Raw genomic sequence first — 16834 nt, forward strand, 5'->3', positions numbered from 1 at the left:
TTCCCAGGCCAGTGACGCCTGATTTGCCTCTGATTTTATTGCTGTTCACAGTCTTCATCATTTTATTATGTTTATGCTTTCTGTAACATAAAGGAAATGCTTTCTAGCTTATAATGTTGATCTCATTTTGTTTGGGGGCACATTTTTTTTCTTTCTCCGTCTCTCTCTCTCTCTTAATATTGTTATTTTGGCATAGGTTCTTGAGTAGCCAGAACTGGCCTAGAACCTACTGTGTGGCCAAACATAAACTTGAACACTTGCTCCTCCTGCCTCCAGCTGCTCAAGGCTGTGGCTGCCTGAGCACACTACCACAAGTGGCGCATTTGTTGTAAATTTAAGCTTTCTTCCCAAATTGGTTGGTGGCCTTCCTACAGCCATTAATCCAGTGTGAGTGGTCTGTCGCAGGATCTGTTGTTGGGATAATAAATATTTGTATATTCCTCAAAATATGAACAGTTATTCTGAATATTTGGCAACTGGTCGAGTTAGCTGTCTTTATCCTTTCCTTATGGCCTTACTTGTTCAAGGCAGCATTCAGTTGCCAGAGTCACAAGGGGAACTTAGGCCTTTCTGCAGAGCCCTTGAAGCCACACCAACACAGAACTCTCTGCACCCTTTGGGGAGTCTTCATATTAAAAAAAAAAAAAGGAGAAATTTTCATTTGTCCCTCAACAATTGTTTCTGAGTTAAATCAAAGAATTACCCATTTAGCTGAATACTCAATGACAAGTAATACTTATGCTCTAGATATGTCATGCTAAGAGTCACATTTTTTTCCTAAAATGACATACCACATAGAAATGCATTTGACAGAGTAATTAAGTCATGTGGAAAACAGAAATTGTAAATTCCGCATGCCACACTGTTTCTTGGCAGAGTGGAGTCTTCCTGCCACAGAATAAATTAGATTTGTGAGTGTCAACAGCATCAAAACAAAGGAAAACAAACTATTCTAATGATTAGAAAGCAAGCAAGCAAGCAAGAAAGAAAGAAAACCCTGGGCTTTCCAGCAGAAAAGAAAGAAAACCACCTCAGGAGGGCACCAGGAACTCACTCACAGGCTTGATCTTGTGCAGGTCTAGTTCAGGCTCCACAGAAGACACTGAGAGACTAACGTCACATGTTCTCATCCATGTGTGACCCTTGCATTGATTCCCATTGTTTTAACACTGTGCCTAGCACGGGAAAGGGACCCAGTACATAAGTGTTGCATGCATCCAGAGTGGATAGTTAGCTCAGTTAGCGATCCCCACCAGCACTAAATCAGTCACTGATGTTCCCGACTCCCAGAGTGTCTGTCCCCTCTCTCTTTTTAGGCTGTGCTGTTTGTGAGCAACGCTCCCTGACTTTTAAGGGCAACAGTATCTAATTTTGACTTCCTACCAACTTTTAGCATTGTTCACATGATTTCTGCCATTGTTTTCTTTCAAAATGTCTGTAGGTTTCCGGAACTTACATATCGACGACCAGATAACGCTGATTCAGTACTCCTGGATGAGTCTGATGGTGTTTGGCCTGGGGTGGAGGTCCTACAAGCATGTCAGTGGGCAGATGCTGTACTTTGCCCCTGACCTAATCCTAAATGAGTAAGTTGTGACTTTGGCGCTGCTGTTATTATCACTGCTGTAGCCATAGCATAGTTTGGAAAACAACACGGCAATAGATGATCACGGGTTTCGTGTCCTAAAGGGGAGAAGTTGTCCTGAAATAGTTTCCAAGGACTATCTCACTTACTAAAATCATCCTTCTTTTTTCACGTGTGTATATATGTGCGTGTATTTTACGTATTCGTTTGTTCATTGATTTTGTGTGGCACGAGTGTTCAGGAAAGGGTGGCGGCTAGTCCTGAAAGTGGAACTCAGGTTGTCAGGCTCGGCAGGAGGGATTTTCATTCGCTGAACCATCCTGCCAGTCCTTCCTCATGTACAGCCACTGTACATCGTGCTGCAGTTCATAGAGATACGTTTCAGTAAGCTCTTCATCCCTGGAACAGTTTTCTTCTGCTCTTGTGCTATATATAATACATGATTTAATGTATATTATATATAGTCTAGGCTCCACAAATGAGGGAAAATGCATTTGTTTTACTGAATCAGACTTAAGTTGCTTAATATGAAGTTGTCTAGTATCCATTTATTTGAAAAGACCATAATTTTGTACTTCTTAGCTGACTAAAAGTCCATTATACATATGAAATCTCTCTCTCTCTCTCTCTCTCTCTCTCTCTCTCTCTCTCTCTCTCTCTCTCTCACACACACACACACACACACACACACACACACACACACCACACTCAAACAGATGTGCGCGTACCCGCAAGTACATGTATATTTCTTTATCTATTTGCAAGAACCATTGATGTAAGGGTCCCTGTGGACTCAGGAGTGTGAAGATTTATTTCTAGGTGCTTGAGAAGTTTCTATGCTGATTTCCATAGCAGCTGGGCTGGTATGTATTTCCAGCAGCAGGGTGTCTGGGCTCCCTTCTGCCCATGACCTCACCAGCATGCTGTTTTTCTAACTATCATGCTGACTGTGGTAAGATGGAGTCTCAGTGTAGCTTTAATTAACTTTTCCTGGATGATTTATAAGGGTGAATATTTTTCATGGATTTATTGGCCATTTATACTCTATATTTTGGGAACTGTCTGTTTATTTCATTAGCTCATTTATTGATTTGGTTATTTAATTTCTTGATTTTTAGTTTATGATCTTTGCATATTCTAGGTATTAATCCTCTGACAAGTGTAGTTAGCAAAGATTTTCTCATACTTTTTGGGCTTTATCTTTATTCAATTTTTTCCTTGCTATACAGAAGCAATTTAATTTCATGCAATCCATTTTGCCAATTTTTGGCATTATTTCCTGAAAATTTAGAGTCCTTTTCAGGAACATTTTATCTATGTTTATTTTCTTAAATTTTTTAGTTAAATCATTTGAGTCACTACTTTGATATTTGGAGCCCTTTCCTCTTTTCTTGAAATGTGGTTTTGCTTTTATTTTTTCAAAAACTGAGATGTACATTTCAATATAAAGTTAAATGTTTATCATATGAAATTACATTTTCAGACATTTGTACTTGTGATAATATACTTGAGATAATAAGGTAAATCAAAAATACTTTTGCTTCATAATATTGATTTACTTTTAAAAATTAAACATAAAATTTTCTATGACTATTCCAACCTGATTTATTATATCTAAATATTTTTATTTATAAATATTACATATAGTTTTATTTATTTATAAATATTCTTATGTCTTAAATATTATTCCTGCATATAGTCTTTAGAATTTGTACAAGGTAATGTCTACACTGTTCTGATGGTGGATGTCAAGTTGTATGCATCTGAGCTAATAACTGACATGGTCTACATTAGACAAAGACATTCTTTGCAGTTGGCAATCTTCGCACATCATTCATTCCTTTGAAAAGTACAATCCCTTGACCTAGGCAAGGGCTCAACATCAATCATCTTAACAAGAAACTGGGTACCCTGGCTGAGACCTGATGGGCCAGGCTTAATCTTGGTCCTTTGGTGTGGGTATCTGGTCTTCATCCCACTATGCCTATTGACCGCACTGGCTGATGTTGACGTTACAAAATAGCACATGGCTGAGAGAATGTCTCCAGTAAGGGCCTCCATCCTCAGAACCTGTATTAACATTTACAACTATGTTTACTACCATTCTTTTATTTGTTTGTCTGTGTCACCACACACTATCTCCTAGAAAAAGTCACAATATTGTTCAAGTTTCATGAACTGAAGTATTCACTTGTGCACTATTAACTTGTGCACAAACTTATATTTACATATACAAACGCACATTCTATTCAGTAAATAAAGCACTTCCTGCTTCCAAATGCTCAACTCCTTCAGCATCGCTCTGACTAGACGTAGGTATTAACAATGTTATAGTAAGAGCAAGAAGCAACATTAACTTTGATCAGTGTGTATGGAATATCATTTTTATGTCTAAATTTTCTTTGCCTTAAAAATTGAGTGCTACCCTATGATAAAAAGTTTGGAGACATTTAAAATTCCAAATATTAGGTTTGCTTATTAAATATGTCAGTAAATTCAACAACAGAAAAGACAGTTGCTGAAATCTTGTTCACTGACAGGTTACATCACTGCCCGGCTCACAGGCTCTGATTACTATTTTCATGTTGGCTTTTCTTCTATGTGCTGTGTGTGGTACAGGCAAAGGATGAAGGAGTCGTCGTTCTACTCATTGTGCCTTACCATGTGGCAAATCCCACAGGAGTTTGTCAAGCTCCAGGTGACCCACGAGGAGTTTCTCTGCATGAAAGTCTTGCTACTTCTCAATACAAGTGAGTACACAAGTGTAGAGACACACAGCCCCCCTTACTATTGACTTCACAAGGTAGACGTCGAAGACACAATCATATGGTTATAGACCAGGTATAAAACTAGATTGGAACTATGAAGGAGCAAAATTTCAATATACCGCCATTGACCTAAATTAAGTGATTTGGTATTTTTTTATACCTTTCTGACACATAAGACTAAAATGGCACATCCTAACGTGGGAGAAATATAAGAGATAGGGAAATAGATGGACCCAGAGGGTCCTAGAAACCAACAAGAAGAACACTATGATGGGCAGATCTGGGCCCAGGGGTTCTGCTTGATCTATGGCACCAACCAAGGACAATATGTGCAGTCACCATCAAACCCCTACCCAGATCTAGCCAAGGAACAGAATATTCTCCACAGTTAAGTGGAGACTGGGGACTGACTTTCACACGAACTCTGGTACCCCTTACTTGGCCATGTCCCCTTGATGGGGAGGCCCAATGGCACTTGGTGGAAGGATAGCAGACTACCAAGAAGAAACTTGATACCCTAGCATCATATTCAAGGGGAGGAGGTCCCTCTCAGTCACAGTCATAGGGAAGGGGAATGGGGTGAAAGTGGGAGGGAGGGAGGGAAGGAAGGATGCACAGGATGGGATAGCAATTGAAATGTAATATGAATGATTTTATTTTTCAATTAAAAAACATTTTTAAAAAAGCTTAAAAAAAGACTAAAATGGCAAAAACCAATCTCTTTATTTTAAATGATATAATATTACAAATGTATTTGCTTATTCAGTTTTACAAACTAACTGATATTATATGAACACAAGCTATGCTTCCCATTAAACCTACTACACATACACAAAGGGATCACTGACTGGGTGCATGGTGTGTGTGTGTGTGTGTGTGTGTGTGTGTGTGTGTGTGTGTGTGTGTGTCTTACTCAAACAGTCCCCGGGGGCAAGCAAGAAAGACTCAGTTTCCTCCCACATAGTGTTCACACTGCATCATGTGGCCTGGAGGCTTCTGTTGCATCTGACTAGAAATGGACAGGTAAGGAGAGGGTCTTGGTTGGCGTGCAAGACTTGAAAGCTGCAGGTCAGCTAAGGGGAGAAGGCAACAAATGGGAGCAAAACCAGGTGACACAGGCATGCACGACCCTTTCTGTGCCTTTCCCACAGAGCAGGCTCAGCCTGCAGCTGGATAATGGATTTGCGAGAGTCCCAGGGAGCTAACACTTTAGCTCCCTCAGGTGATTGCGTGTCTTTCTCAGCACCGTCTTTCAGGGATTTCTGCTAATGGCACAAATCTCAGCTGGCTGAGCAAGGGAGGTTGGGATGGGAGTGGAAATCAGTCCTTTAGAATCCATGTGAAGGGGGTGTTGTGATGGCTCAGTGGTTAAGAGCACTGATTGCTCTTCCACAGGACCCAGGTTCAAGTCTCAGCACCCACATGGCAGCTCATAACTGTCTGTAACTCCAGTTCCAAGGGATCAACACCCTTATACAGATATACATGCAGGCAAAACACCAATACACATGAAATAAAAATAAATAAAATACAAGGAGATGGGAGCTGAAAGCAAAGAAAGGGAGATTTAGGAACACAGAGGGAGGATAGAACAAAAGCTAGATGATTGAACCTACTCCTTAACTCAAGGTCTTAATTGTTACCTATAAGGAAGGTTATATCTAAGTCATTACCATAGAATTTAGTATACTGATAGAAAACATGGGTATGTCAAATACTTGGCAGATTTTAACACAAGAATATATACCCGAACTCTAAGAGATAGATATGACTCTATCAATATATGTAATAAATTAGTTGAATAAGGTCTTCAAAAGTCTCAGAGACACACAGAATATAGCATTTAAAGTTGTTCTTACAATCCTAAATTTCCTTGACAACTAGACAAGTTAACTCCTGACAACACCCAGCCAACCTCAAAGAAGATGATGAGCATCAAAGAACCTCCTTATGGAGACGGCTCCAAATGTGGCAAACCAACCATTGAGCCAAATGTCCTCATTCTGGCCACAAACAGAATCTGCCTAAAAATGGGCAACTTAGATGTAGGCAGAGTTGATGGCCGCACTTTGCCAAGTCAGGGTAAGCAAGTCCTCAATAGTTTCTGCCCTGCAAACAACTCTGGGAGAGATATTAGGCCAGAAAGCTGAAGATGAGGCTCCAATGTTATAAAGTGTATTAGGTGACTGGTCAGGCAGTAAACTGTCTTAAGTCAATTTGTACATTTTGGAAGCTGCTAACCCACACTGCTGGTTCACTCAGGAATTTAAGTTTTATTCCTTCTCAAGTCTCTGAGGGGCATTGAAAACCAGATAGCATAGTTTTACAACCAAGTTTAGTTGATTAGGGGACAAGATCATCTTAGATTAAGTTAAAGAAGTTAAGCTATTAGAGTTGAGATAGGATAGATACTGAATTTCACTCAGAAATTTAGACCCAACAAGACAGGAAAGACACTTACTTCAAATGAGACAAATGCAAATGGACAATTCACTATGGATGTAACATGTATAGAACTCATTCTCATGGTTGTCACATGGTTCTCCCTGCTGTATGTAGTTTGTTTTATACATGTGTAATAAAATAAAAGTATTTTTAAAAAAGAATCCATGTGAATGTACTTACATATCTTATGCATCCTAATCAAAATTTGAGTAACATTGGGTATACAAAGTATTTGGAAGAGCCTCTGTAAAGCTAAGAGGATACATAAGCTAGTATAACAAAGATATGAGGAGAATTAGATACCACTTGCTTCTTACCGTCTACAACATGGATGATTACATTCATTTGTCAAGCAGAAATTTAAATACTATAGTGAGTATATCATAAGTCAATGAAAAAAATTAATAGTATTAAGAGAAATCACTTTATGTTTTTAAAATATACTTTATTTAGCTGTGTATTCAGAAATTGTTTAAAAACTACTGAAGAAATATAAACTTTTCACATCTCAAATAGGAAATACCTTTGCAAAACAAACAAAATCTATGGGTCTAGAGATGTGGCTTGACAATTAAGAGTACTAGCGATCAAGCTGGGTGTGGTGGCACAGGCATTTATTTATTTATTTATTTATTTATTTATTTATTTGGTTTTTTCGAGACAGGGTCTCTCTGTGTAGCCTTGGCTGTCCTGGACTCACTTTGTAGACCAGGTGGCCTCGAATTCACAGTGATCCACCAGCCTCTGCCTCCCGAGTGCTGGGATTAAAGGCGTGCGCCACCACGCCCGGCCCGGCACAGGCTTTTAATCCCAGCACTCTGGGAGGCAGAGACAGGTGGATCGCTGAGGCCAGCCTGGTCTACAAAGAGAGTCCAGAACAGCCAGGATGACACAGAGAAACCCTGTCTCAAAAAACAAACAAAACAAAAGAGTACCCTCATTCTCACACAGGGCCACAGCTTGCTTCCAGCATCCATGTAGGGTGACTCACAGCTATCTGTAACTTCAGGTCCAGGGGGCTCCAACACGCTCTTCTGGTCTCTGCAAGTGTTCACACACAAGTGTGAATATACTGTCACACACACACACACACACACACACACACAGAGAGAGAGAGAGAGAGAGAGAGACAGAGAGAGACAGAGAGAGACAGAGAGAGACAGAGAGAGACAGAGACAGAGAGACAGACAGAGAGACAGACAGAGACAGAGAGACAGAGACAGAGAAATACTAGCAAATTAAAAATAAATGAAATGGAAACGTTTGACAGTTCAATAATCCTGTGTGTCATGAAAATTTTCAAACAAAGCTCTCCAGGAATAGGTAGCAGATTGCACACATGCTCTCAGAAATTACCTAGTAAAGAGATTTTACCAAGAAAAGTAATTTCGCGTTCCCGTGTCTGGGTGAGTTAACTAGTGGGATTGCTTTGGAAGCTCTGGAAGCACACGACGTTGAAATAACTAGAGTCTGAAGTAACTGGAGAGAAGAGATTGTAGGTATCCTAGGTGTGCATCCTGCACACCCATACAGACATGCAAACAAGAATTACATGTTCATTGAATGTTTCAAAAATTACTCCTGAGAAACCCCTGTGTATTTAGGATCCAAACAGAAAAGCAAAGGTTTATTTGTTTTCTCTTTGGTGTATCCTTATCCAAGAGAAGTAGAAAGCAGCCAGGGTTTAAAGCTAGCTACATGCAGTGTTTTTAAGCTGACTGCACATCTTCATACAACGAGTCCAGAGTATACATCACAAACGTATAGTACCATAAATTGAGGAGGTTTTGTATTTTTTTATACACATAGCTTCAGAAAAGCTTTGCTTGAGGCTGAAGTGTATAGAAATGCAATGAAAGAAGAGGGGAAGGATCAAAGCCATGGACTCTGGAAGCAGAGAGCGGGCATGGGAGGTGCAGTGAAGCCGGGAGACCTGGCAGGTGTATGTAAGGTGCATGGATGATTTGCAAGGAAAAGCGCTAACCTCTGATCAGTAGCCATGGCGATGCTCAGCTCAGTGCAAGCACACACATACACACAAAGGCAGGCCAGAGGCGAATTGTTAGCTAACGTTCATGACAAAGTTAACTCTCTTTTAAATAAATAATGAAGCGCATATATCTACCATCACTGTTATTAGTTAATATTGTTATGTAAGCGCCGAACAGTACAACTAACTTGTTGATAAATGATTGCTAGAAGAGCTGAGCATGTCGGGTAATGTCTATAATCCCAAGCTTGGGAAATAAATGCAGGAGAATCAAGAACTCAAGGTCATTTGCAGATATGTAGTGGGTTTGAGTCCAGCCTGGGATACATGAGACCCTGTCGGGAAGAAAGGAAGGAAAGAAGGAAGGAGACTGACAGTTGACAGCTACAATTACAGAAAAGGGACAATAGAAACACTATTAGAACTGTACCACGAGAACAAAACAGCTGAGTGTAATAGTTGCCAATGAATAAAAAATAAGAGCTCAAATATGACCAGCTTTTCCCATAGCACCAGGAAAGCAGTATAAACTATAAGGAACAATGTTAAAATTATAACAAAAAGGTAGTTTATAAGATCAATCTTTAAAAATATTTGAGGTTTAAGAAGAAAAAAATTATATGAAGAAATGCAAATAGTTGTTTAAAGACAGAAATAAAACCAGAAGATGAAAAATAGAGCAATAAACTAAATAAAACTAGGTATTTGACGCAAAATTATATAATACCAAGGCCTCTTTTGAACAAATGGTACCTTAAGTACATAGTTCATAGATACAAGTCTGAAGTTGTTCATATATTCTTTGGCAATTAAAAGATTTATGTGTTCTGATTCTTACTAATTTCACAATTGTTTTTCTATTTAACTTGTTCCTATTTAAAATTATGTATACTGTATATATAATTATATATTTATAGCTTAGAAATTATTTAAGAAATATGTTAGTTGTCGAGCTCAGAAATTTATTCATTGTTAGTGTTGTGTTTTTCACATAACTGCCCCTTCTTGTTAATTTTGTGCAGTTCCTTTGGAAGGACTGAGGAGCCAAAACCAGTTTGAAGAGATGAGGTCAAGCTATATCCGGGAACTGATCAAGGCGATAGGATTAAGACAGAAAGGGGTGGTCCCCAGTTCACAGCGCTTCTATCAGCTTACAAAACTTCTCGACAGCTTGCATGACGTGAGTATTTTTGTTTTTCAGATTCTTGGTGAGAAATCTGTGAGTTTCTCTAATGTCTTAAGTAGTTAGATGCTGAGTTCTGAGGCTCGGTGAGTACTTTCCACTTCAGACAGCCCAGGACCCAAGCCTAGGGAGTGGTGCCATCGCCATACTCTCTGGCCTAAAAGCTAGGAGAATCCAGACAGCCCCTCTTAGACTTACCATAGGGCTCTTTCTAGGGCTTGTTAAGTTGATGACCAATATTAGTCATCACAATGTGCTTTCCAAAAATTCTTGTTTGTGGTGGGCTTTTAAAAGACTATATCAAACTGTTGAGTTTGATGGTGAACTTCAAATTTTCCTTTTTGTACAATGTATATTGAATTTAATGGCCAAGATGAATTATCATACATTTTTTCAGACTAGGCTCTAAAACATGTTTTTGCTTCAAATATTAGCATAGAAAATAATGCTTTTGTACCATTCTGTGTGTGTTTGTAACTACTATTGCTGGTGGCAACCAAGCAAGAGCTCCATGCTTTCCAAGATTCCATTCAAAGGCATAGAGAAGTAATAAATTAAGTTCTTTAAATTCGTTCTAGGTTCTTGTTTTTATACTTTGCTGGGATAAGCAGTCCAGAAATGCCCAACACCAGGGCTAGAAAACACACACACTCAAATATATACATACATATATGTGTATATAATACATATACACAAATATATATATACATATATATATACTCATATATATGGTAACCTGAGACATATAAGACCTAAGCTTTTATTGCAGCAGCAATAAGAAACCATATAAAAATGAGGGTCAAAGACATAAAAAGCTACCCAGTCACCCAGTTAGTTTGTGAGCTTGAATTATGAACACAGTACAAAGACAATGAGATACTTGAATTAAACCTTTAAAACGAAAAGCAGACAATAAAATGGGCTTAAAAGAAGTAAGCAACTTGAGGGGAAAAGCAGCAGAACAGACAACGGAAGAAAAAGTCACAAAGCCCCAAAGACACAGTAGTCCTGTGTCACAGAAAGAACAGAGAGTCTTAAAAAAAGAAACATTTAGCAGAAATAAATACATAAATAAAACTTTTGGGATAATTAAGTTCAAAATAGAAGTCATTAAAATTCAACAGAAGTCATGAAATATGGGAGATTCTCAGTGGGAAGTAATCCCAGGACATGATAAATCAGAGAGAAAAGGAGATCAGCCATTCATATGTCATCCACAAACTCAAATTAATAGGGATTTACAGGGGAAAGGGGGAATAAAGGCAGGAAAGTATCATAAAAGTTGCTCAACTTGAAGCATATGAGTTGTCTCTTTGCACTTTTCTTTCTCATTTTTGAGACGTGGGCATGCTATGTAGCCCACACTGCCCTTCAGCTGGTACCAGTCCTCAGGGCTTGTGTCCCTGCTCTTTGCTAAAGACCTGGGGTTTTCTAACTAAGGGGCTAGGATATGAACACTGCACAGCTGATTCCAGTCCATCAAAGCAAGAACGAGAAGACTATCCAAGCACATCAGTGAGAAAAGAAACAAGTCACATGCAAATCACCAGCATTCTGAACGACACTGGATCTATGGCGGTGCCTGGTGAGTGTCTTCAGGATCCCGAAGAAGCGAGACACCAGCCAAAGAGTCAAACACTCGCCATGCCCCCATAAATGCCCTGCTTGCTTGCAAACTCTGACGTAGTTTTTCTCAAGTATGATGTTTCCAGGGAAATACTTTAGGATCTGTTACCATAGCACAAACTCCTGGAGGCAAAGAGAATTCAGGCCAGGAGGTAAGACTGGTGACGCTCCAGGAGGCCTCTGCTGGCCCAGCAAGAGAGCGCTAGTCTCTCGCACGCACGCACGCACACACGCACACACGCACGCACGCACGCACGCACGCACACTAGCTGCGGGGTGAAAATGAAGCTAGAAGATTCCTAATGCCCACAGTCTTATTGAAGTGACTTTTCACAGACCTTTAGAGAAGTTGATGATGCCTTTGTGACAAACGAAGAAAAAAATAAAGGAAAGAAAATACAAGGTGATTAAGGTCCTGCGGGGGGAAAAATATGGACAGTGCAAGCCATGAAATGCCATCTATCAGGAAACAATACCAATCTTTCTAGTGAAAACATAGGCTACTGATTTAGCCATAAATGGAGATGTAGTAGTAGGAAGATGCCTAAAGAGGAACGTCTGGGTTTTGTTTCTGCTGTTTCTTTTTTGATGCATCTTGAAGTAGTATGGGAGTTTTTAAATTGTTTTTTTTTCTTTTTTTTTTTTTATTAATTTATTCTTCTTACATCTCAATGGTTATCCCATCCCTTGTATCCTCCCATTCTTCCCTATATTTCACTAAAGTAGACATTAGCCTGTTGGCATAAGCTTTTAGTCCCGGATGTTTGGGAGGCCAGTGCAAGAAGCCTACAAACTCACAGGCTCCTCTGACCTAATGGGTCAGACTTTAGTAGTCTGGGCCACTTAGCAAAACCCCGTCTTACAATAAAAAGTAAATATTAAAAAGATGCTGCTTGTATTGCTCAACAGTGCACTGCTTAGTTCATAGGCCTGAGGCCTTGGGCCTCATGATTCATGTCAGATTATTGACATAGAAGCAGTACATTGATGTGGAAAAGCCTGGTTAACAAGTAGAATTTATTAAATAATTTCATTTTGAAAATGTATACCTTTAGGTAGTTGCAATATTATGTGTACGTCTTCATACATCCATAAAAAGAAAGAGGGCTGAAATTAAACCAAAGTGTTTACTTTAGACCATGGGAATGTAGCTAACTTTCGTTACTTTAAAACATTACACATTTGGGGCTGGAGAGTTGACTCAGCATTTGAGAGCCACTGCTGCTTTCGCCCAAGACCTAGGTTCAGGTCCAAGCACCCACCTGGTGGTCCACACCCATCTGTAACTCCAGTTCCAATGTATCTGATGCCACCTGCTGGACACCATGGGCACTACAGGTAATACATGTCTATTCATAAACAGTAGGCCCTCGGACACATAAGACAAAAAGAAATGAATCTTTAAAATGCCATATTATCAGCATGTCCCGTGATGAGTATAAAACAATTTCCACCTTATCCTGGGGGCATGGAGAGAATCACTTGCATGTGGCTAAGAACAAACCTCTAGACAAGTATTTCCAGCATTAGAAAAATAATTACTATATTTGAACAGCGTGTGCATCTATTGCTTCCTTCATTTTTTTTTCTACCCACTTGTTGCAATGACAGCTTGTGAAACAGCTCCACCTGTACTGCTTGAATACGTTCATCCAGTCCCGGACACTGGCTGTGGAGTTTCCGGAAATGATGTCTGAAGTTATTGCTGCACAGCTGCCCAAGATCCTGGCGGGCATGGTGAAGCCTCTCCTGTTTCACAAGAAGTGATGACGTTTCTGTTTCCTTGAATCGAGTTTTGTGGTGTGTCTTCTTTGTCTCAGTTAGGACGGGCAGGTCTTGTGTCTTTATAATGTTCTTCTGAAAGCCTTACGTGTATACATATCACACTGTAAAGTCATGGGGAAGTGTGGGGCATTCTGATTTTCCTTTGTGCTGCCCAAGCAGAGCCTTTATAGTGTTTTGTGTACCCATATTTCCCTTGAGGATTTACATGGTTTGAAAAGGACTAAAATTGACTGTATACATAAACTATATCTCATCCATGCTATTTCATCCTTTTCAAGTGAGGATCTTTAACTTTTGCATCTAACAAATCTTCTTTAGAGGAGGGGGAAACCACCTGCCTTTAATGATAACCGGCTACCACACGGGCTACTGTTATTAGTTCCTTTGGTTTCCCTGCTTATATTTCCAACGCTGAACCTTTAAAATGTCAGACAAAACTGTAATCTGAAACAGATTTTCAAATGGTTTGTGTGTATGTATGTGTGGATATATATATATATATATATATATATATATATATATATATATATATATATATATATATACACACACAGAGATGAAATGAGTTATGAGTTGCTGTTTTAAAGTGGTGCCTGGTTGGAAGCAGATTTATGACAGAGGTAAAATAGCCATAAAGCTGCTGTGACATTGTGGAGGGTGTGTCTGAGGAGATAGTGCCTTACTAGGCCTGTGAACAAGAGGTCTGGTCTCTCATTAGAATCCCCACTTTTGGCTGACATTGCAAGGCCGGTCGCCCTTGCTCGTTCTGTGTCCTTTCTTTTTCACAGAAGGATGACAGCATCACTCCTGGTGCATGCTTCCTTTGGCCATATCTTCTTCTCACCATTTCATCAAAGAAGGCTGGAAGGGAAGGAGAGAGAAAGAAAGGGAGGGAGGAGCGTGGGGGTGGGCGGGGTAATACCATTCCTTTCTTGGGGATGGTGTTTTTCTTTAAGGAAATGTAGCCAGTGAGTCTCAGGTGGAAAATACTTTTAGTGCTTCTAAATCTGAACGAGATGCTTCAGAGATAGAAAGTCTCAGGTGGGAAAGCCGTGTGTGCCTGTGACCCAGGTCTAAGTGAGTTGCTTCAGGGAACCCTGGATACTTGCTTAAATAATGCAACCAGGAACACTGATGATAAAACACACAGTTCACTTTGTCACTTCTACTTAAAATATTCCTTTGAAAGACAGACAATTATTTTCTGAGATGAGTCACTGGAGATGCATTAGCTTAAAAAAAACTCACACACATATGCATACCAAGTTCACACCAATGGTGAATCCAGTAAAAGTCAATTACTGTTTGCTTTTATTGTCATTGATATCAATTCCAGTCATTATATATATGTATATATAATATTAATATATAAGGCTTGGAGAAACTTCTAGAGGGATTTTTCCCAATTTTTCTTTAAATGCTTTTTTGTTATTGTTCTATAAATAAAACATGAACATTAATGAAAAAATTAACCTTTAAAAATAATATAGAAAAAGTGCAAAACACTTTCTGGCTCTTAACTCAGTTTTAAGTTTCAGCCAATGAATGCTTAGTTTACCAAGAGACAGTGCAGGTAAATATTGCCAACAAATATTACCATGACCCTCAAAGCAAAGCAAAGACGTTTTCATCTGATCCAAAAATTAGCACCCATGTTGCTATAAGTGTCTTAACAAGAAATTCTCTAAATTAAAAAAAAATAAGAATGGACTATGGTGTATCCATAAATAGGGAGTTCTTTGGCACCGTTGGAATAGGCATTAAAATAAGGACGACTCGGGCATCTTGGCTTGTGTTCACTTCATGCATGTGGAGATCCTAACGGCTTGCCTGCACAGCAGTGCCCTGCTTAGAGCATTCGATCAAAGTTCTACCAAGTCCCCGACAGTCAGCACTGGTGAATAGATGCTCTTCCTAGTGGTTAGTGTACATACCCTCCTGTACATATGTCTGATAAACATTACACGCTTGACTTGTGCTTGGCTCTTTATAATCTCCGCACGCACATGCATGCATGTTCTCACTCCACATTTCAAAGCATCTTCTGGGGAAAAAGATCTGATTCCTTAACAGTTATCTTTTCATTTGTCTACTTACTATGCTGCTGTTACGCTACTGCTGTGCCAATCTTCACATAGGAAAAAAGGAGGAAAGAAAATAATTTCTTCTGTAGCTTCTCCAGTCTGACTCCAGGCCCATGCATGTACCAACCTTCAGGAGTCGCCTGTGTTGTTTCTGTAAGGTCTTTTCTCAGTCTGTCACACAGAGACATGATAGCTCCTGTTTCCATGTGGCTGTTTACATTACAATAATATGTAGCTGCACTATTCTGATGGTCCATAGGTCTGGAGAGTTGTGCTAAGGAGAGTCATGGTGTTTCTCACAGAGAGTTGACTATCACATCTTTTCTGCTGCTTCTCCGTCTCCTGGATGATACTGAAAAACCACTTTTCATGGCTTTATCGCTCATTTTATCGGCAGCTTTATTCCTATCTCATCTATTTTTTCCTTATCTGGTGATTACTTGCCTTTTATTGACTACCACGTAGGAGCACGTTTTATATGCATTCAGAACAATGGTTTGTTTCCTGTTCTGAACTTTACAAGAGACTAAATGGATTATTATTTCCTTCCCTTTAAAAAGATTCTACAAAGAATCAAATTCTCTGACATTGTTTTATAGGGCAAACCTCAGTGTAACACTTTCCCCTCATTTCTGATTTTATTCAACAGATATTTTTGAGTACCTACTGTTTGCATAAGAAAACATGGGAATAAGGTTTAATAGAATCTGGAGCCAAGGAAAAATTTTATATAACTCAAGAAGTTATAGCCAAATAGTAGTATAAATCTAGTGTCTGCTAAGTAGAGGGCTATCAAATATATGTGGCATATAAACTACATTCTCAAAGTTTTATAGGTACAAGGCATTAATTGTGTATAATTTGAATGAGATAGTGCTATAAAAGATAGTATTTTAAAATTAATAACTGTTTAATGTAGGCAACTGTCAGCAATTCATCTGTTTTAAATTTTTGTGTACAATTGTTTATTGGAAATGCTTTCAATGCCACTTTCCAAAAATATAATAACAATAAAATATTTTTAAGACATTGCAAATAGAATACTTAGGGAATTTTTTTCTCCTGCGGCGTTGTATGTGTTGTGAGGGATTGGTGAATGAATGTAGCTAAGTTCAATGCCATGAGTTCTTTTACACAAGTAATGGGCCCTGCAACACTGAATACAATCATTATGCAATCATTTTCCTTTGAACTAAGAAACTAATTTGATAGTAATTGTCTTTGTATACTAGCACAGTTTTATTTTCAAAATAATGAAAAATTTCTAATTTCTTTCAACTTGTGGGAAATAAAGTGTCTTGGCCCCAGGGCTGGGTTTTATTGTAGCTGTTTTGAGACTGCCTAAAACCATTCGGTATTCTTGATCTT

General features: G+C 39.0%; 1 protein-coding gene across 2 annotated transcripts in view; it reads left to right on the top strand.

Moving 5' to 3' along the window:
- The window catches only part of PGR (progesterone receptor), a 66185-nt gene extending 49412 nt beyond the window's left edge, over window positions 1-16773 (top strand). Inside the window, exons 5-9 of one of the 2 annotated variants that reach the window (XR_014779512.1) lie at window positions 1442-1586; window positions 4205-4335; window positions 9811-9968; window positions 13209-14361; window positions 14424-16773. Coding sequence is in view for 1 of the 2 variants with exons in the window: in XM_084783138.1 (XP_084639264.1) it covers window positions 1442-1586; window positions 4205-4335; window positions 9811-9968; window positions 13209-13364 (590 nt within the window). In the remaining variant the exon portion in view is untranslated. Of the gene's footprint in view, window positions 1-1441; window positions 1587-4204; window positions 4336-9810; window positions 9969-13208 lie in introns of both variants that reach the window. The other variant, XM_084783138.1, reaches the window with a different exon arrangement.
- Window positions 16774-16834: the final 61 nt, after the last annotated feature.

Source organism: Acomys minous (genome assembly GCF_964271855.1).
Source record: "Acomys minous genome assembly, chromosome: 5".
Lineage (NCBI taxonomy): Eukaryota > Metazoa > Chordata > Mammalia > Rodentia > Muridae > Acomys > Acomys minous.